The sequence below is a fragment of the Hippopotamus amphibius genome, chromosome 3, assembly GCF_030028045.1.
Source record: "Hippopotamus amphibius kiboko isolate mHipAmp2 chromosome 3, mHipAmp2.hap2, whole genome shotgun sequence".
NCBI classification, from domain to species: domain Eukaryota; kingdom Metazoa; phylum Chordata; class Mammalia; order Artiodactyla; family Hippopotamidae; genus Hippopotamus; species Hippopotamus amphibius.
In genome coordinates, this window is record NC_080188.1 from 31,538,413 (window position 1) to 31,559,407 (window position 20,995).

Genomic DNA, 20,995 nt, shown 5'->3' on the forward strand with positions numbered 1-20,995 from the left:
TCTCCTAAGGATAAGGGCATTTTCTTGTACAATCATGCTGTAATAATCAAATTCAGGACTTTAAAGATTGGTGTCGTTCAGATTGTCCCAAATGTCTTAATACTAACCTTTAACAGTCTCCCTGTTCCTAATCTCTTATGGTATTTAGTTGTCACATCTCTTTAGTTTCCTTTAATTTGGAACAACTCCTTAGCATTAGCCCTTCACAACATGAAGAGTTTGAAGCTATGTAAAGAATGTTTCTTAATTTGCATTGTTCTAATTGTTTCTTCATGCTTCAATTCAGGTTATGCATCTTGGCAGGAGTAGTAAGTACTGGTGCATTACATCAGAAGGGACATGATCTTGTTGCTTGTGTTAACTTTTATTATTTGGTTAATGTGGTGTCTACCATATTTCTCCACTGTATTTTTTATTTCCCTTTGTAATTAATATTCTATGGGATGATATAGTGTGACTATCTTATCCTTCAACAAACCCAGTGATTTTAGCTCTGTTGATTTTTGCTTGAGTCAATTATATCTTTTATGGTAACTGATATTCTCTATCAAGAAGAGCTTTCTTTCCTTTTTCCCCATAGACCCAGGTTCTTGTTTCATGTATTATCTGACAGTTATTTTTTTACCCCCATTCATCCAGTGCAGGGGAGTGGGGGTGCCCTTTCAGGTTCCTAAACGAGATTCTTGTGAGACTATCACATTGAACAACTGAAATTCAGATATATCACATTTCTCCCTGCTTACCTCATAACAGTACTATAAAATTTATGAAAGCTTGATGGAATGTCTTAAGGATTAAATTGTGGAAATTTACCAGTGGTCAAGATTCTACCACCAGAAGGAGCAATTTTAGAGAACAGAATCCTAATTCTTTTTTTAAAACATTTATTTATTTATTTATTTATTTATTTATTTATTTATTTATTTATTTATTTATTTATTTATGGCTGCGTTGGGTCTTTGTTGCTCATCACACGCTTTCTCTGGTTGTGGCGATTGGGGGATACTTTTGGTTGTAGTGTGTGAGCTTCTCATTGCGGTGATTTCTCTTATTGTGGAGCATGGGCTCTAGGCTCTCAGGCTTCAGTAGTTGCAGAACACAGGCTCAGTAGTTGTGACTCATGGGCTCTAGAGCATAGGCTCAGTAATTGTGGTGCACGGGTTTAGTTGCTCTGCGGCATGTGGAATCTTCCCGGACCAGGGATCAAACCTGTGTGCATTGGCAGGTGGATTTTTATCCACTGCACCACAAGGGAAGTCCCCTAATTCTTACACTGATTTTGAGATACCACACCTTTCATTTCTTTTTTGTGTGCTCTAATTACTTTTCTAAAGATCACATAATGCAGGAACAACTACATACTCATAAAATGAAACAAGTTAAAATCTATCTTGACTAGCTCTCTTCCTACTATTCTTACTCTCATGTGTTTCTTTTCCAGAATTAACTACTGTTAATGGTTAATATTAACCCTTTACGTCCATATGTGTGTGCATATTGAAATGCTTGATTTCTGTGCTTTTTACATAACTGGGATTATTGATGTTTTGCAATGAGTAGAATTTGGAGATCTTTAGTTAGTATTTAGGACTATTTTCATTCTTTATAACTATTGTATAATGTTTTATTGTATGGGTATATCTGATTTTATCAGTTTATTGTCAGAATTGATTGACCATCTGGAAGTACTTTGAGAGTGGACTCCATGTGAAATGGAGCCATGAGAAATGGAGTTGTTCAGGGAACCCATAGTTTACAACCTTATATGTTATGTTTATTGCCCGTGTTATTAAGATAGAACTTTCAGATTTGCTGATAGTAATCAAGTCTTGCATTCTTTATGTTCAAGTTTTTTTTTTTTTTAAACACAGAAGATGTATATGTTTAATATGTCTGGATGTTTAATTTCGTGTTGCTTAAAATAACGGAATGATTGATAATGGGTTCATTTAATATCCAGCATTGGTGTGGTTCCAGCACTGATGTGGTAAGGGAGTGGAGTTAGCCTAGATTTGCATCTGAATGGATTTTTTTCATTTTAAATTTACGAAAATAATGCACAGTAAAAAAAAATCAAAAATAAAAACAAACCAACTATTCCTAAAAGATTTATGCTGGAATCAAAATCCCACAGCCTTGTCACGTAGCTGCTCTATGTATCTGACTCCTGAGGTAAATTTAAGTCAACATCAAACTTTTTATTTGATAAATTTACAGTGGATTCTCTTCATGTAGGTCAAAACAGATAACATGTTATACAGCATTTTTCCTCAAGGTGATGAATATGCTGAAACCTTGTGGTGGATGCAAGTGGCCACAGATTCTTTGCAGCCCTTCCAGTCAGCTTGAGTCTGTGGTGCCATTGCGACTTGCTTTGACCAATAGAATGCAGCAGTGACATTGCGTGGTGATTTCTGAGCTTCAGCCTCCAGAGGCCTTGCAGCTTCTACTCTCATGTTCTTTCTGAACATGATCACCTTGTAAACAAGCCCAAACTGGCCTAATTTGGGATGATATTCTAGGTAGAGAGAGTGACCCATGGAAAAAGGCCCAGGTTTCCCAGCTATTACAGCCATCCCAGCTGAAACTCCTGACATGGAGAGAGGTCTGCAAATGCATGTCCCCATAGAGCGGAAGAACCACTGAGCTGACCCCAGATTAAACTGCCAAACTAAAGAGTAAATAGAAGTTTGTTTCAAGTCACTAAATTTTGGGGTGGTTAGTTACTCAGCAACAGATGTGGATACAAACCTAATTATGCCCTCAATCTAGTTTAAAAAGAAGCATTTCCAATTGACAAATGAGCAACTATACCTAGAAGTTACTGAAGCCATGCTGAGTGGGGGAGTTAGTGGGTAAGTGGGACTGTAAGGCATTGTTTCTTTTGTTGAGTAGTCTTAGTCAAGTTCCCATGTTGCAAATCTTCAACACATTCCTCAGAACTAACTTTATGTAATAGCCTTAGTTGTCCAGTGAAAAAGACATTTTCTTTAGCTAGTGCTTCAATAAAATACATCTTTTATCTGATATTTTAAGGCACAGTAGTCCCCATTTTTCTAATTTTCCTTCCTGTTGAATATTGAACCATAGTTTAAAGTCAGGAAAAAGGGAAGTTTTTTAGGCCAGATGTTAAATGCTGAGGAAAAATGGAGATTAATAAAAAGCCTTTAACTGGGCAGCCAGGATCTCCTTTTAGTGAAGGTAAGATGTGTAAAGGAACAGCAAACAGATGAGTGCTACCCAAGTGGAAAAGACAAGGCCATTTAAACAAGTTTAGGGCCGAATTTGGTTTTTGAAGCTATTGGTTTTGTGAATAAATAAGGACCACCAGTTCTCCTATATCACTAATAGGATCAGGATTTTAAATCGGTTTCTATTTTAGGATATTTAGTGGTCTAATTCTTTGGATGTTTGCATTCCAGATTTCCTGTGTATGTAATTTCCTATTTTCTTAATCAATATTGTGGGTTAAGATTTCCACACACGCTGTGATCTGTCCGTGGTACTTGGCAAAGCTCATTAGCAGTGTAAAAAGACTCCCAGCCAGCCATGAAAGCACTTTAACTTTAAAACTACCTGAGATGGTAAGACAGCATGGAAATAACAGTGGGACACTTGTTTAGGTTTGGGCAGCATTGCTGAAGTAACACAGCAAGGGTGCAGCATATCCCCCCCCCCCCCCCCCCCCAATCCACCAGCTCTGAGAAATATATATGTGTGTGTGTGTTGTGTGTATATATATATATAATTTTTAGGAATATTCTTCTCAGGCTGGAATTGTATATGGGAGGATTCAAAAGAAGTTAGAAAGTAGCAGTAACAGTTTCCGAGGAAATTGTGTCATTAATGTCCAAGGTCTTCAAAGTAGGTTGCTTTTCTTTTCTAAGATAACACATTTCCCTCCTAAGGTTGAAAAGGTCTTGACTTTAGACTTGTGATGGGCTCTTGTATATATTGTTGGGTGCTGGTGGAGCTGTTTTCTGTCCTGATTATGATGGTTGTTAAACGAACCTATACATATACTAAAAATCCATAGAACTGTACATTGAAAGGGAAAAAAAGTCAGTTTCACTGTATAATTAAACCCACAGGGTGCTAGAGCTTGTGTTTCTTTGAATCACAGCTCTGTCACTCATTAGTTATGTGACCCTGGGCAAGTTACTTTAACTCAGCTTCATCTCTAAATACAGGTAATAATAATATTATGTACCTCCTGCATGTTCTAAGGTTACAGTTTAACATACATAAAATGCTTAAAACAGTGCCTGGCTCATTTGTATGTGCTAAATAAGGGCTAGCCACTGTTACTATGAGAATGTAAAGGAATGAAGAGAAGCTATATGGGCTATCATATGATCATAGCAGCTTTTAATAGTCTTAAATACAACTATCTTAAGGTATTGCCTTTAGGCAGGACAGGAAGAAACCCTAAAAAGTGTCAATGCTACTAAGCGAATTTGTCTGCTCTATTGCTGTTTTTCAGGGAACGCAAAAACAACCCCCAAATAGAAAAGTCCCCTCTTTCTCCTAATTCATTCATTCATGCATTGAATGTTGGCTATTTTCCAGGGACTTACTGAAAAGTTAGAAAGGATCTTGGCAGTCTCTCATGTCCAAAGTCACCTGATGATGTGGTCGACCTCTAGCAGGTGTCTTTGTGTGTTTCTGGCCTCAGTTTCCCCAGATTTACCACAGTTACTGGCCAGAGGTGCTGACAGTGTCTGTGATTAAGTATCATACCTATTGCACCTACCAGCGAGAATATTACAACCAAATTCTTCCACTAGGTTGATTAGCCAGAAGGTAAATTCTGAGAATTGTTTGAGAAGCAGAAGGAAGCTTCTGAAAAACAGGAACCTGGGGCCATGAGTGTTTTGAGCATGGTCTAGACTTATAAAGAATATTCAGATCATGAAACTCCTGCACTAAATGAGAGAGTATCAATGGTCTTTGACGTGAAGGGGAAAAGTGTGGCATCATTCCTACATGATGTTAAAATATTAATCATAAGCCATTCCCACCCACTACAGGTCATCATTGGAGCAGACGACGTGACAGAGACGTTAAGAGCAGGCAGAGGTGCTATCTGTTGGATTCACATGAGTCTGAAGTTGTTTTGGTTATTTAGGCATTACTCTTTGACAGTTGAGAGAAAACAATCCTCTGGCGAGGAGGAGAGCAGCCAAGAGAAAAGGGAACAGTGTGAGAAAGAATGGAAATGATTCTGTTGCTCCACAAGACCGAGCCAAGTGGGAGGGAAGCCAGGGTAAATGATCAGAGGCCGTCTACAGAACAGCTCGCCTCAGCTCAAGTGCTGGGTGCCTACTCATGAAGCAATAACAGCTCTGCCAGGTCTGGCACAGCTGAGCTCCAAGTTAGTCATCTGCAGGAAACTAGCCTTGATTCCCATTTTGCTAAAGGCGTCTGAGTGATCAAGAAACACAGCACACAGGATTGCATCTGTGCTCCACTTCTCCTTGGTTGTCATGGGAAGTGTTGCAAGTAACATAAGTAAATTTAGACTCTGGGGAACTACACAGTAAAGCCCTAATAATTAGTAGGGCTTGCTGTTCAGGGTGATTAAAAATACAAAATGTGTTAAACTTTACTTTGTGTCAGTAACTTGCAAGAAAATGCTGTTTTAAAGAGGGGAAGAAAGATATGGAACTTTAAAAAATAAAACTGAATTTAATATCACATAGACGTCAAAAAGCTCTTTGATGGCACATATTTTATTTCTTTTAAAGTGTCACGAATACAAAAGGGGTGACATGTTGAACACAACAAGCTTGCAGAACGAACTGGTATAAACTTGCTCATGTTCTAGCCCCTCAAAACCACCTCTGTTCTGTGGACATAAGGGGACTGTCCTGACACCTTGCCATTAATTTCTACTCTTTACCAATTTCTGTGTGCTGCCACAGTGTAAATGGTTAGGGATGGAAGGGCACTCTTCATACTAAGATCTCAATGGATTAAGAAGTATCAGTAAGCTGACTTATGCTCAGAAACCAACACAGCAAGAGAACTTTCTTAAAGCAAAATCCACTGCAGATCAATTGGGTAGACCAGCAGCGATCCTGGGCTGCATTAGGTTGGCAGAATGTGTTGTAAATTAACAGCAGATCCTAGCACCAGTTCTCAACTGTCTAGGCACAATTGTCTGAGGTATTGTAACCATCCTTTCCTGATTTTGCTGCCTGTTTTTTGGTGAGAATCATGAGGTTAGGACTGAGAAATATCTACTGTCATTCCCTTATTTTATACATGAGAAAATGAAGACTCAGACTAATATAACTCGGAAAAACTGAAACTTAGTAAATTGCACTGTTTGAAACTGCTAGCAAAGTACCTTGGAAATTTTTAGATATGCCTCAGTCAAAACATAACCATTGAATTTTAGAGGTAAGAGAAACCTGAGAATGTAAATTATGAGCATTTAAAACTGGAATCTTTGCTAGTCAAGGGCTCTAAAAGCCTAGAGAGAAGATGAGGGAGAAATGTTCTGCTTTGTAAAATACATGATAAGTTTTCAAGGTAAAATGCGGCATCAGTTTTTGAGTTCTGTATTTTCCCACAGATGCCAAGTTTACCATATTTCATTTTACCTAAAGATTCAGGCCTAAGCTCCAAACTATGAACAGTACATAGAAACATAATGGTCACACTTTCAACTTGTAAAATTAACAGTATTCCATTCTCTCCAAAATAAACTAGAAATCATTTTCTCATCTTGGGAAGCTACCGCCCTCTAGAGGGTGGGTCTGGAAAAGTCAGGGGTACTTCTCAATTATCACCTTGAGGTCATGCTAAATCTGAGTCTACAGGAAGCTCATGGATATGCATTTGAGGCCAGCTTACACCACAAGCATTTGTCTCAGCACTGGGATCTGGGACTTGACTCGCCAGTTCATTGCCCTCAGCTCTAGTGCCACTTAATTAGGAATACATAAAGGTAAAGACTTGTGACTGATGTGATGTTATACAGTGTTTACAGGCAAATGTTGATAAAATGGTTAACGTGCTCTGATCCTTGCAGAAGAAACTGAATACCAGAAAGATATAACATGAATCCTTTTCTAAGGTTTTCAGGCACTTTTAGATTACTTAAGGGAAATTTCTACTTGTTTTCCAGCTTCCATTCTCCCCTTCTTCCCTTAAGTAATAAAAATCCGAAATCCCCATTTCCCTCTACATCCTCCAGCTTCCTCATGGGGGTGTGTGTGGCCATGTAACTGTTGGCCAATGGACACTATGAAGCAGGGAACGTCCAACTTTCCCCCCTTCTTTTCAATAAGGGAGCTGCGTGCTCTTCACTCTCCTCTTTTTCCCATGGCTGCGAAAGGATGGCAAGTTGAGCAACCACCTTAGACCCAGAGATGGAAGCCATGGCATTTTCCCCCAGCTGGGTCCTTGGATGACTGTGTGGAGCAGAGCCACACGCTCACTTCTCTCTCATTTAAGCCCATGTATTTTGGAGAAATTGATTTTCTGCCATTTTTTCATATGCCAACTGCTAAGCTGCTCTCTCAACTAGCGTCCAAGTTATAAATGCCATCAGGTTTCAATACAAAATAGTAGTGGGAGAAAACTGAATGTAGCAGAACTCCTTTTTAGATATATTTGAATTACAGATACACACGTATACATACCCTACCAAAAAAAATAACCTGTGTTTACAAACTCAATTTATTAAAAAGAGGCATGGTCCTTGGTACCTTAAAAAGGGTGGCGGAAGGCTTTATTATAGCGATATTTAATGCAATGCAATGTACACAGTATGTTCTATATAGTTAATCTTCAGTGTGAAAAGATCAGTTTCATATATTTATTTTCTTTTCTTTTTCTGCAGATTGTACACAAGGGCAGGAGGCTTTTTGGTTTTATAGGCCACGCTTTTCTGGATGCGCTCTCCTTTGATGTTGACTACATGTGGCAAGAGTGGGCGTCGGACTGTCAGAACTGTTCCTTGAGGGGTATAGCCTCGGAGGTGCAGTCGGTCCTTAAACTGTGGCGTTACTGCTACCCAACCTGTGCAGGCCCACGAGAGAACACAAATGGTGTTAGCAACCATCTTATTAAAAACACCAGACACAGCTCAAAATGGAGACCCAAGGGAGGCTACTGCTGTCTTTCACTCTATTTTTTAAAAGCATACAACGCATTTGTGAAAAGGTACAGGTTTATTTTCAGAGTAGGTTGCATCTTATGAATAATCTAGCACATATTTCTTAAAATATTCAGCTTATGTCGGTGAAGCACATCTGTATAAAAATATATGAAAAGTCAATAAGGCTACTTTATTCACTTTTTGGAAAGTGCCTGGTGTAGGGATTTCCCTGGCAGTCCAGTTGTTAAGACTCTGTGCTTCCACTTCAAGGGGTGGGAGTTTGATCCTTGGTCAGGGAGCTAAGATCCCACATGCAGCTCAGTGTGGCCAAAAAAAAAAAAAAAATTGCTTGGTGTAAAATTACCTGCAGAGGAAAACATGATATCAGCCACTGCTTCAGATGCCCCAAGTCCTTCATCTAATGCGATGTCTTCAGCAACAAGAGGAGGAAATCCTGCCATTCTTTCTTCTCCACCCATTGGAACCTTCCATTGGGAGGAGATGAAGATATTTGGAAGTTCAAATTAAACCCCTGATGACTCTAATATTAAGAAAGGCACTGATAATATAATACTGTACAGGTATGAAGAATAAAATCCTTTTAAACATTCAACTGTTGAAGAAACCCTAATTCACTTCTAGGTCAAATGAAAAGTTGGGGAGCTCTGTGATGGGATGAAGACTATAGATCCCAGTGACAAGGGCCCCACGTGGGCATCCATTTGGTGGTAACCTCCAGACAGCAGAATCTTGCTTTATTAGCTAACACTGTTTTTACAGCCCTCCATAAAGCCTTATACACAATAATTTTGGGCAATTAAGGTAACATCCTTTCAAATACCTTAGTTCTTATAGGCCTGGCTGGACACAGAGATTAATCCCTGCCTCATTACATCTCAAGGGTACATGAATAATGAATAAGATTCAGCTTCTATGTTTACAGGTGTTTCTATGAGTGTTTCTATGCATTGGAAGTAACTGGATAATAATTTACCTGTTTATTAATAGATCTCTCTGTGTATAGCACTAAGGACGCAAAGACAGATATTACTATATGGTTCCTTTTCCCGAGGAGATCAGAAGGTGGAAACAGCAAGTTAATAAATTACAAGGTGGACTTCCCTGGTGGCCCAGTGGTTAAGAATCCACCTGCCAATACAGGGGACATGGGTTCAAGCCCTGGGTTGGGAAGATCCCACATGCCACAGAGCAACTAAGCCTCTGTGCCACAACTACTCAGCCTGCGCTCTAGAGCCGATGAGCCACAACTACTGAGCCCATGTGCTGCAACTGCTGAAGCCTGCACGCCTAGAGCCCGTGCTCTGCAACAAGAGAAGCCACCGCAGTGAGAAGCCCACACACTGCAACGAAGAGTAGCCCCACTTGCCACACTAGAGAAAGCCTGCACGCAGCAACAAAGACCCAATGCAGCCAATAAATAAATAGATAAATAGATAAATAAATATTAAAAAAATAAATTACAAGGTAAGAAATGTGATGAGAGGCATCTGTTAAGTACTATGGTTGTGAAGGAAGTAATGAATGTGGCTTGGTGAAGGAAAACATTAATGAAGAGCAGAATTTGAAAAGCAGATTGAATTTAACTCAGTGGAAAGGTATCCTGGGTTAGTATCACATACAGGCACAAAAATTGGAGAAAGGTGATGAGTTGAGAGAACTGTAGTTAAGTGTGCAGAGTATGTGGTGTGTGTGTGCGTTAGTGATGAGGCTATCAGTGTAGACTTCTCTCAGTAATGTGGAACCAGCCCGGAATTATAAGCAGGAAAAGAGGAGATAAGAATCAAAGAATACTGTGCCTGCTTTGTAGCTTAGAAAAATCTGAATAGTGCAGGGTTTCTCAACGTCAGCACTATTGAACTTTTGGGCAGAATAATTCTTTGCTGGGGGAGACTATCCTGTGCATTGCACATTTTTTAGCAGTCTCTACTCAGCATCCACCAAGTTGTGAAAACCAAAGATGTCTCCAGGCTTTACCAAGTGTTTTCTTGAGGTAAGAGTCAACCCTGGTTGAGAACTACAGCTGTGGTGGGGTGGGGGTGGGAGGAAGGCAGTAAAACTGGAAGCTGGGAAAATACCTAAGGATCTCCAAAACAGCCTAAAGAAAGAGATTACAGTTTGGACTATGAGGCTGGTCTCAGTGACAATTAGGAGGCCGGATTGACTTTGACTTGAGAGATGAGTAAGAAGACCAGAAGGCATGGATGAGCCACAGAGCAGCCCAAGAAACCATCTGTATCATACAGGGAGAGAAGCCTGGGTGTTGCTTTGAGAAGTAGATCAGTGAGTCCACTCCGAAGACTACACAGAGGCATGGGGTGGAGCCCTACCCAGCAACCCTATATGTCTCTGGAGTGTTACCTTTAGGGCAGTTATTTCAGCGGAGTTTTAATTTCACTCTGGCTTTCTTAGGAATTCCAGAGAGAAAGAAGCATTTACTTCTCGAGTCAGGTTGGTTTTATCCTTGTTGAAGGGTGGGTGTGTATTCTGTGTTTTGACTTATTTTCATGGTAAATCACCTCTGCACTGGACGCACCTGGTGTGTTTGCAGGAGGTGTGTCCCATCATTCTCTTCCTCACCAGGTACTTATGCAGCAGTGACAACAGTGCCCTGGCACTTGATCTTCTCCACAACCCCGTGGTGTAGGTAAAACAGAGAGAGGTGAAGGAAACTTGCCTAAAGTCACACAGCTTCGTTACCTGGTGGAGCAGAGCAGGATTTGAACCCATCCTGGCTCCACTGATCTTAGCCATCATACACTACACACTAGCCAACAGTGTGTACATGTTTGGTTAAAGAGCCGTAAACAGGCCCCACTCAGTCTCTGGTGAACTTGGAACAGTTTCAGTGGCACTGAAGGGGCACAACAGGGGCTGCGAAGGATGGGATGTGAGGAGCAGGAGTAAGCCTGAGTGTAAAGAGGAGGAACGAGCAGGACAGAGTTTTGTTTTGATTTTTAAAGATCAGAGAGGGACTTCCCTGGTGGTCCAGTGGTTAAGACTTTGTGCTCCCAATGCAGAGGACCTGGGTTTGATCCCTGGTCAGGGAACTAGATCCCACATGCATGCCACAAATAAGAGCTGGTGTGCCACAACTAAAGATCCCACATGCGACAACTAAGACCTGGTGCAGCCAAATAAATATTTAAAAAAATAAATTTATTTACTTATTTATTTTTGGCTGTGTTTGGTCTTCGTTGCTGCACGTGGGCTTTCTCTAGTTGCAGAGAGTGGGGACTACTCTTAGTTGTGGTGCGCAGGCTTCTCATTGCAGTGGCTTCTCTTGGTGTGCTTGATCGGGCTCCAATAGCTGAGGCACGTGGGCTCAGTAGTTGTGGTGCAACTACTATGCCTTAATTGCTCCTTGGCATGTGGGATTTTCCTGGACCAAGGATCAAACCCATGTCCCCTGCATTGGCAGGTAGATTCTGAACTACCGCGCCACCAGGGAAGTCCCAATAAATATTAAAAAAAAATAAGAATCAGAGAAATTTTAACACACTGCTTAACAGATCAAAGGAAGGAGCAAGTAAAGCAGGAGAGAAGAGGTATGATAATCTCTTAAGTGTCTGGGATTAAGAACCTGGAAGGAGAGCTTTTCCAATCAGACAAGGGCTTCTCAACTCAGCGCTACTCACATTTTGGACCAGGTAATATTCTGTTGTGAGGGGCTGTCCTGTGCATTGCATTACGTTTAGCATCACCTCTGGCCTCCACCCATTAGATGCCAGTAGCATCTCCCTGTTGTGAGAAAATCTGTAACTTCTCCTCACTCACATTATCTAATACAACTTTCTGCAATGATGTGACTGCTGGGCAGTTGAAAAGTGGCTAGTGCAAGTGAATAACTAAATTTTAAAGTTTATTTAATTTTAATTAACTTATTTAAATAGCCACATGTGGCTACTGTATTGGATAGTGTCACCTAGAGAAAACTCAGCTCTGTCACTATTCTAGTATCAGTCCAATCCAACATTTCTTTTCTATGGGAGCCTACGTCACTTTATATACAATTCCTCAAGGTGAATGAGGTCAGGGGAGAGCGAGCTGAGGGTGAAACAGAATTGCTTCTGTCCAACAAAGGCTTTTTTAGCAAGGCTGTGGGACTATTGTGTTGACCTAACTATGCAACCATCAAAGCGTGTTGCCTCACCTTGAGTAATGTGTGACCCGCGTGCTTCTGATATATAGTGTCCGCCTTGTCCAATGAAGTAATGTGAACGGGAAGGAAGTTGGAAGCCACAACTGTAAACCAAGCTGATTGATTTCCCTTAAGAAAGGAAGAAGGAACTTATTTTATACAATTAAAAGCTTGCAAAATCAGCACATTACAAAGTACGATTAAAAAAAAAAATTGGGGGAATTCCCTGGCTGTCTAGTGGTCAGGGCTCTGTGCTTCTATTGCAGGGGACACAGGTTCAATCCCTGGTCAGGGAACTAAGATCTCATATATCGTGTGGCACAGCCGAAAAAAAAAGGGGCAGAGGGCAAAATATGGCAGAAACACTGCATTTCACCCATTTATATAAAACTATGATTTCTTCCATAGGTTTGCTGATACTTTAAAAAACCAAACAAACGTCTATTATAAAAAACAAAAGAAAACGCTGTCTGCTTTAAAAGTGCCCCTGTGTAAAGTTTGGTGTAAAATATTAACATTCTATGTGGTCTCTAAGATAATACATAAGATTTTAAGTGTGTAAAGGCTAAACTTCCAAATTAATTATGAACAAACGCAAACCTGAGAAGTGTGCTAAGGCAATGGCCTGTAGGCTGCATTCAGTGTTGTTGGACATGTCCAAGTTTCATTTTCCATTTTTCTCCTCACTTCAGCAAAATGGAGATCAATTCTATAGATGCTCTAAAATCTCTGAATGATGCTATGTAAATGAATACTAAACCAAAAAATACATGTATAAAAGTATACATATCTTGGGATATAAAGAGTGTGGGATTTATTTAATGCATATTAACCCTGCACCTAAAGGTATAACCTCTGATTTCCAGATAAAACAATACCACAGGAGAGGAAAAGTACCTTTTCTTAATGCCAAACTGTGGGGCATTCAACTGCCTATTGAAGATATAGTTTTTTAAGACCTATTACTTTTTTTCCCCATTTCATTATCCCAAGTTTTTATTATAGACATTTTCAAACACACACACTCACACAAAAGAATAGTATATCAACCCCCACATAGTCATGGCCTAGTTATCAACATTTTGCCAGTCTTGATCATATATCTGCTTCCTTAAAGTAAATCCCAATACTAAAGTCATTTTTCAACAGTACAGACTTTCCTTACCTTCAGAAAATCTATGCGGCCTATGGCACCCAAAAATAGAACCATTCCTGGTTTAAGCACAAAAGTTCTTGGAATAATGGAATGTGTTGGCAAAACAACATTTACTTCTTTTTCTGTTAGAAGACTTAAAATCTGTAAAGCAAAGTGCAGATTTTTTTAGAGAATTACTTTCAATGAACATCTGATATATCATGCTTTACCTATAAGATTAAAAAGTTATGATTATATATTCCAGTCTTCACAATAAATCAAAGTATGTATTTCAGAATTTGCTGCACATAAAATTCATATATTCTTTCTAAATGAATCAATTTATAGATGGCTCTACTCGCTTCACAACTTAATCTTGAGTAATGGCAAAATAACTTCTTAGGAATATGAAACAGCAGCATCTTCCGAACTCTTGTCAAATTTGAGATGAAGTGAACAGAAAACACTGATGATTCAATCCCAGGAGAGAAAATATATTCTCTCGTCAAGCCCTCTAGGGAGCAGCAGTTTTCAGCTAAAGGTAAGGTAATGTGTTACATTCCGTCCTAGTGGCAGCTATGTGTGCATTAAATGAAAATGATCACCCCATTCTAGGAGTAGATAAAGAACTTGAAGAAGCTTTTCTAAATTCCAGTCTTCAGTTTATTTGTTTCCTCCAAATACTCAGCAAATAAATGAGAGAAATTTATGAATCTTGTGGCTTCTAAGGATGAAGAGTTCCTCAACCGACTAGAGAAAATGGAAAAGTCAGGCAGTACAAGATTCTGGTAAGACTTAAGGAATCAAAATTTGATTAAAAATTTTTTGAGAAAGTAAAAAAATGGCTAAAAATCTTTTGTGAACTTGCTTCTAAAGAAAAATAACAAGGAGATAAAAAAAAATATGCTGCATAGGGAGACGCACAAGAAAATACGTTAAGGGGGCTGCAAGTAGTTTTCTTCAGTATTTGTGTTCTAAAAAGCACATTAAAAGCCACCTGCAGTAAAGAAATATTTTAAACTTTTTAGCAGAGACCCCAATACTTCACAACAGAGTTCCTTGGTTCACTGTGGAAAACACTGGTTCAAGGCATTAAATAAATATATCAATAAACTGACAGAATCAAACTGCCCGAGAGAACTTTTATATCTAAAAACTTGAGGGTCTCACTGCTGGCTATAGTAGTTAGCAAATCCTTTGCCTCTCTGACTAATTGAGAAGAGGGTATACACGACTTAAGTAACTGCTATCCCTGACCTAACCAAGACCAAAAGTGAAGAACGAGTTGGTGAAGTTAAAGTGATAGAACATTACTAGGAAGCAGTATAGTTACGCTGAAGTTCTGCATTGCTAAGGAAGTAAAGACTGGACACAATTATTCTAGGAGAGCAAAAAAGAAAAAAAGCTAAAAGATCTATATAGGGATTATCAAATTCTGAGAATGAAACTATAAGTGATTCTGATGAGGCAAAGGAAGGGAAAGTACCTAAGAATCTAATGTTTCAAAGGGATATATAGAGATAACTAGGTAAATTAGAACCTGGTCACTAACCAGATTCAATGGAAGCTGATTAGTAGATCTGTTGAAAGGCAGTATCCTGGGGGCACACTTGACTCAAAGACTTGGATAATGATCAAAACCACAAATCAATAAAAGGTTGTGAGATATAACAAATATAGAGGATATAGGCTGAATTTAAGATAAAATCAAAGTTGCTCAAGAGATCCTGCAATTGGATTCGAAAGATATATAAGGGCAAGATAGGTAGAGGTGAACTTCCTTGGTGGCGCAGTGGTTAAGAATCCACCTGCCAGTGCAGGGAACACGGGTTCGATCCCTGGTCCGGGAAGATCCCACATGCTGCAGAGCAACTAAGCCAGCGAGCCACAACTACTGAGCCTGTGCGTGCCTAGAGCCTGTGCTCCACAACAAGAGAAGCCACCCCACTGAGAAGCTTGAGCACTGCAAAGAAGAGTAGCCCCTGCTCCCTGAAACTAGAGAAAGCCTGTGGGGAGCAATGAAGACCCAACACAGCCAATAAATAAATAAATTACTCAATTAATTAAATATTTTAAAAAACTAAAAAGATATGTAGAGTTGATCCTATTCCTAAATTAGATTCATCTGAAGGCACTTACATAAGAAATTTAGTCCTTTGTATCATATTTTCTAGAACAAAAACAAATCAGAATTCATTTTGGAAAGGGTCCTGTGTTCACTGCCTATTCTCAGAATAGCTATAGGAAATGAAGACAAACCATCTGGATTATGTCAGCACAGTAAGTGGTCCATGTTTGTTGGATGACTAATGAAAGAGAAGAAAAAGATAGAGTGAGGGAGAGAGGACATTATACTCTAAAACACTTCAGTGTCTGGCAAAGGGAACGAGGCATTACATTTGTTCCATATACCTTTGGGGAACAACAGGTACAAGTTACAGGGAGACTGCTCAGCTCAATGTAAAGAGCAGGTCAAAGACCAAACGTGTGACCTTGGGAGGTGAGGTGACACTGCTTCAGCTGGTGGTGAGTCGCTCCTTACTTCATTTCAGGTGGACGCACCTCTTGGTGAATATGTTATAGAGGGAATTCAAGCATGGAACAGGTGGCTGGACTGCAGTGATATTTATGATTTCTGCCAACCTCAAAATCTAAAATCCTGTAAATGTCTCCCTAACTAAGGTAACAACCACAAAAATAAAAGTAGGTTGTCAGCAGTGACATCTACCAAATGGCATACAGTACTTGATGGCATATAGATTCATCCCTGAAACTCTCCTATGAATGACTCAGAACTGAGTCTAAAATGAAAGGATTCCTCTTTTTCTGCCAATTAAGACAATAATCTTGCAATTGAAAGTTAATGTTTCTGGGGGGGGGGACTCAAGGGGGGGGGGGGAGTCGAGAGAGGGAGGGAATACGGGGATATGTGTATAAAAACAGATGATTGAACTTGGTGTACCCCCCCAAAAAAATAATAAATTAAAAAATAAAATAAAATACAAATCAAAAAAAAAAAAGAAAAAGAAAGTTAATGTTTCTAAAAGACATTAAATACATACACAATTTTCTTTTATAATTCCAGGGGTGTCATAAAACCAGCGGGCATCTTTCACATCTAGTGGGGTCAATTCTATTCGTTTGGTGGATTTATCTGCAACCAAAACAGGTTCATTTTCCATGTCAAAGGCTAGTGAATGGGCATCAAACTCAAAGGGAGCTTTATCCTTCTGTTCTTCTGAATACGAGAATGTTCTTCCAACTCTTCCTAGAACAAGTTATATTGAAGTTAGTGGTCAACTCCTTTAAAGCTTTTGACTTGAGACAGGTAATTCTTCTGTTTGCCTTGAAGAAGTTAATAAGACTAACTACGGTATTTGGAAGGAAGTGAGACTACAATGATACTTTAGCAGTGGCAATCAGACTCTTGTAGTGATCAAGTATGTGTCGCTGGCTGAGCACATTGGGTGGAGGAGAAGAATGTTGGAAATCAAACTGTCTTTAGTAAAGAAAGGTTGGAAAGAGATACCAAGGAAAGGGGTTCAATCCAATTCAAAGCTGCTACAGGTCAAAAACCTGTACTGGTTTGCAAAGAGGGGGCTGGTATCTTAGTGAAAATGCTTCTACTGCTGACAATGGCCAGAGAGGCAGTTATTCACATTTCCTTTCCTAGGTTTCTCCAGGTATCTACTGTCTCAATTTTCCCAGCACAGTGAATTCTGGGTTTCCAAACAGTAGCCTTGCCTCTAAAAGTCCTCTGTGTTCCAGAAAGAGGAAGTGTCTCTCCCCACAAAAACTGGCTAGCCCCGGAGGGCTCTATTTCATGTTGCTCAACAAAAAATTTTAGCATAGGAACTTCCCTGGTGGTGCAGTTGTTAAGACCACATGCTCCCAATGAAGGGGGCCCGGGTTCAATCCCTGGTCAGGGAACTAGATCCCACATGCCACAACTAACAGCCCACATGCTGCAACTAAGGAGCCAGTGAGCAGCAACTAAGGAGCCTGACTGCCACAACTAAGGAGGTGGCGAGCTGCAACAAAGGAGCCCACAAGCCACAACTAAGGAACCTGGCTGCTGCAACTAAGATCTGGCACAACCAAATAAATAAATATTCAAAAAACAAAACGAAACACAAAAAACAATTTCACCTTAAAAAAATTTTTTTAGCATAGACCTAAATAGGAGTCTTCCTATAGAAAATGCTTACCTACTACATAACCATGCTTCTTCAAGAGATTAAGTTTATTTTGTTCTTCCTGACTAAGATTTTCTTCTGCTTCAGTTGCATCTCTTTTAAGCCTTTTTTCCCTTTGAAACATTCTGTAAGGAGTTGGGTTACAAATAGGAAACTTCAGAAGGTTTAATGTAGTTCCTGAAATATCAAAGAATACGTATGTTGTTATAGACATTGTACAAGAAAATGTAATAAAACACTTAGGAAGATCTACACTGTCTTGGGTACTGTGATTATTTCTCTTAACTTTCATGACAACCCTCTACAAAATTATTCTTACTTTACACGAGGCAATAGGCTCAGAGATTGGCTCACTAGCTCAACCAGGATTTGAATGCCAAATCTATAGGCCTGATCTTTTTCCATCTTCTGCATACTACTCACTGGTATAAAAGCACTTCTATGTATAAGTCAACCAAAGTCCATGACAGAGAAGTATAGCTTATTAAGCAAAGTTCAACACTGGTTTCAAAGGAACAAATGAGGTAGTCTGTTTTGCCAACTGTTACATACAAACAGGTCACAGAAGGACCCATTTTGCAATTACTACAGACGTTTTTTAAAGCCACAAAGTTGACATTTCTTTCCAATAAAGCCACATATCATATTGCACTGGTGAATTATTCAAATGTTAAATCTGAATAGTATTTTCATGAGTAAACTCAAGATATGAAGAGAGAGACTCAGGGGTGGAGGGAGGTGTAAAAAGTAAAAGAAGGATTTTTCTGGAGATACATACAAAGAACTAAAGCTACCAGGGAAACCTCCAAGAGAGCAGACACTGCTTTGTCCCCTGATTATTTTGCAGTGCCTAGAACAGCGACTGGTACATAGAAGTACGCTCATTATTTCTATTGGAAATAGTTGCTACAACACATACTGAATTTTCAAGCACTAAACTGACACAAGAGAAATGTGACCAAAGTAGGTAGAGAATTTTTAAAGGGAAGCTTCCAGCCAGCCCCTGGTGGACAGTAAGGAAGGATATAGGACGAGGCGCCTGGACCACGATCAGACTTCCAGCTTCTCAGAAAACGAAGGGGACGGGCGCCCGAAAGCTCACCAGGCCAAGAGGAGATGGTAGCCCTGTCGATAGCCTCAGCGCCCTTGGCGATGCAGTAATCGGACTCCAGGAGCGTGTTGAACAGAGTGGACTTGCCAGCGTTGGTAGCGCCAACCAGGTAGACGTCGCCGCGGTAGCGCCAGGAACGCTGGAGCACGGAGATTAACTCCTCGACTCCAAAGCCAGTCTTGGCACTGATGAGCCGCACGTCTCTGAGCACCGTGCGGGACTTGGGCGAAGGATTCGCATTCTCCTCCCCGTCCGGTGGCCGGGCCCCGCTGGGGTGCTGTGGCCTCCGGTAGCCAGGGGGCGGCAGGAGCCCAGCGCGGGCACAGTCGTCCCACAGTCGCTCCCGGAGCCGCTGCCGGTAGCCGGGAGTGTCCTGCGGCAGCAGGTCCACCTTGTTTCCCAGCACGATCAGCTGCTTGGGGCCCACCAGCGCAGGCAGGTGGGGCAGCAGGGCGTCGGGCAGGGCAAGCAGGTCCACCATGTACAGCACGAGGGCGGGCTCGGGCCGCCGCAGCGCGGCGCTCACCAGCTCCAGGTACTGCTCACGGCTCACCTGCAGGCGCAGGGCGCGCCGGTGATGCACCAGCAGCCAGCAGCGCTGGCACACGGTCCGTGCCAGCCCGCCGTCCTCCTGCGCCGCCGCGCTGAGGAACTTCTCGCTGGGCAGGTAGCCGGGCACGCCGGGGTCCTGGCAGTGCAGCTCCGCCCCGCAACCCGAGCAGTTCAGGCCGCTGGGCGGCACCGTCGGGTCCGGGTGCCCCACGACCGGGTGCACCCGCCGGCCGGCGCGTAGCTTCTGCTGCCGCCGCTCCTCCCGCCGCTGCAGCACCCGCCGCTCCTCCTCCTCCTGCCGCTGCTGCAGCTCCCGCAGCTGGTCTTGGAGGGTCGCTGCGGGCTCCGAATCCAGGACGTACTCGGGGAACAGAAAACTCTCCTCCATGTCAGCCCTTCCTTGGTTACCCCCCGTCGCCGTCGCGCCCCGGGGAAGCCCGCATCCCAGGCCGGTCGGGCGCCGGGAGGAGGAGTCGGCCGCGCATGTCCTCTTGAGGAGCGTCTCCCGGAGTCCACGGCGCGCTACCGTGGGAGTGGATCCCCGCAGGAAGCCGCACAGCAACCTACGAGTGAGGAGCGCGGGCAGCATGAGAAACGCGAGCTGGGCAAAGGGGCGGAGTCACCTCTTAGCACGTGCTCTGTGGCACCAGAGGCGCGTAAAACAGTAGGGACAGCCGGGGACTACCTGAAAGCCGTCATTTGTCAGCGTCGCACTGCGGCTCCTCCTCCCGCATCTAATCTCGTGACTTCTCGCGATGAAGGCTTTGGGGCCTCAGAGCCCACTTAAAGCGGAGATACAAGCGTGAGGGGCATGGAGTAAGGTGGTTTGGCCGAATAGGCTAAAGAGAGGGTTTATCCGCTTTTAGGCTTCTTGAATGCGCCGCCGCTGGCCCTACCTGCCGTTAATTACATTTTTAAAGTCTGTGTTTTTTTGTCTTTCGGACTGGAAAATAGAAAATCGAATGCCGCAGACTTATGGCCACGATTAAAACCTTTCATTAATACATCTTGACTTTTTTTTGGTGTCATTATTTGTACAACAGGACTAAAAATAACATTTATTAAACATTTTAAAAAAAATTTGACTTCTAGTTTATGTACACCGAAATCACTTTTAAAATCTTCGTGTTTTTAAGTGTTTGGAACTGAAAAAAACAGAGCACAGCTACAACTAAACCTCTTATTATTAAATCTTTTTTTTTTTTTTTTAAGGTGTCATTATTTGTGCAACACTGAAAAACAAAAAGTTTCCTTGGCTGGAGCGGAGTCTGGGACTTTAAGGACCCGCGCTCCGCAACAGGCGCACTAAGCGTTGGCTCACAAGTCGCGCATGCGCAATACTAACCCTTAACGCAGGTTAGCCTGCCCTTCGCGCAGCCGCAGACCTCAATTGGCGTCTGTGGGCGGGGCTTCGTGTAGGACGCAGAGTGTTCTGGGAACTCCGGAGACGGAAATTACTTCGCCTCACGCTGCGGTCGTCGGAGTCCCTGCGCGCCTTTCTGTGTGCGATTTCTAGAGTTAGGAGCTCGGGAATCCTTTGCCAATATGTATGACGCGGACGAGGGTAGGTGACCACTCAGAACACACCGCAGCGACCCATCTAAGGGGGGAAACGTGGGTAGCTGGAGAAATTGAGGATTTGCGGCCTCCTCCCCGGCCCGCCGCATCATGTCCCCAGTCGTTTCCCCACAGTCCCCAGGCCGGGAATGAATCCGGGGTTTTGAGGTGGCGG

The 20,995-nt window shown here is 41.9% G+C and overlaps 3 protein-coding genes across 9 annotated transcripts in view; 2 read left to right on the top strand and 1 right to left on the bottom strand.

The window, feature by feature from the left end:
* The window catches only part of LOC130848279 (RE1-silencing transcription factor-like), a 31,490-nt gene extending 23,509 nt beyond the window's left edge, over positions 1 to 7,981 (top strand). For 4 of the 5 annotated variants that reach the window (XR_009052589.1, XR_009052587.1, XR_009052588.1 and 1 more), the window contains one exon: positions 7,853 to 7,981. The gene's annotated coding sequence lies outside the window, so the exon portion shown is untranslated. The remainder of the gene's footprint in view (positions 1 to 7,852) is intronic. The other variant, XM_057726558.1, reaches the window with a different exon arrangement.
* Positions 7,714 to 19,999, bottom strand: LOC130848280 (nitric oxide-associated protein 1). 2 transcript variants are annotated; one of them, XM_057726560.1, is made up of 7 exons: positions 18,703 to 19,999; positions 17,613 to 17,777; positions 16,467 to 16,672; positions 13,435 to 13,566; positions 12,282 to 12,398; positions 8,475 to 8,595; positions 7,714 to 8,031 (listed from the first exon to the last, which is right to left on the bottom strand). In XM_057726560.1, exons 1-7 carry the CDS (start codon positions 19,850 to 19,852, stop codon positions 7,829 to 7,831), a joined length of 2,094 nt encoding a protein of 697 aa, XP_057582543.1. In that variant the 5' UTR covers positions 19,853 to 19,999; the 3' UTR covers positions 7,714 to 7,828. The 2 variants fall into 2 exon arrangements, with proteins under 2 accessions (XP_057582543.1, XP_057582544.1); XM_057726561.1 differs by lacking the exon at positions 12,282 to 12,398 and having other exon boundaries at positions 18,703 to 19,889.
* A 678-nt stretch (positions 20,000 to 20,677) lies between these two features.
* The window catches only part of LOC130848278 (DNA-directed RNA polymerase II subunit RPB2), a 53,883-nt gene continuing 53,565 nt past the window's right edge, over positions 20,678 to 20,995 (top strand). For both annotated transcript variants that reach the window (XM_057726556.1, XM_057726557.1), the window contains exon 1: positions 20,678 to 20,827. In XM_057726556.1, the coding sequence (XP_057582539.1) occupies positions 20,809 to 20,827 (19 nt within the window). In that variant the 5' untranslated portion in view covers positions 20,678 to 20,808. The remainder of the gene's footprint in view (positions 20,828 to 20,995) is intronic.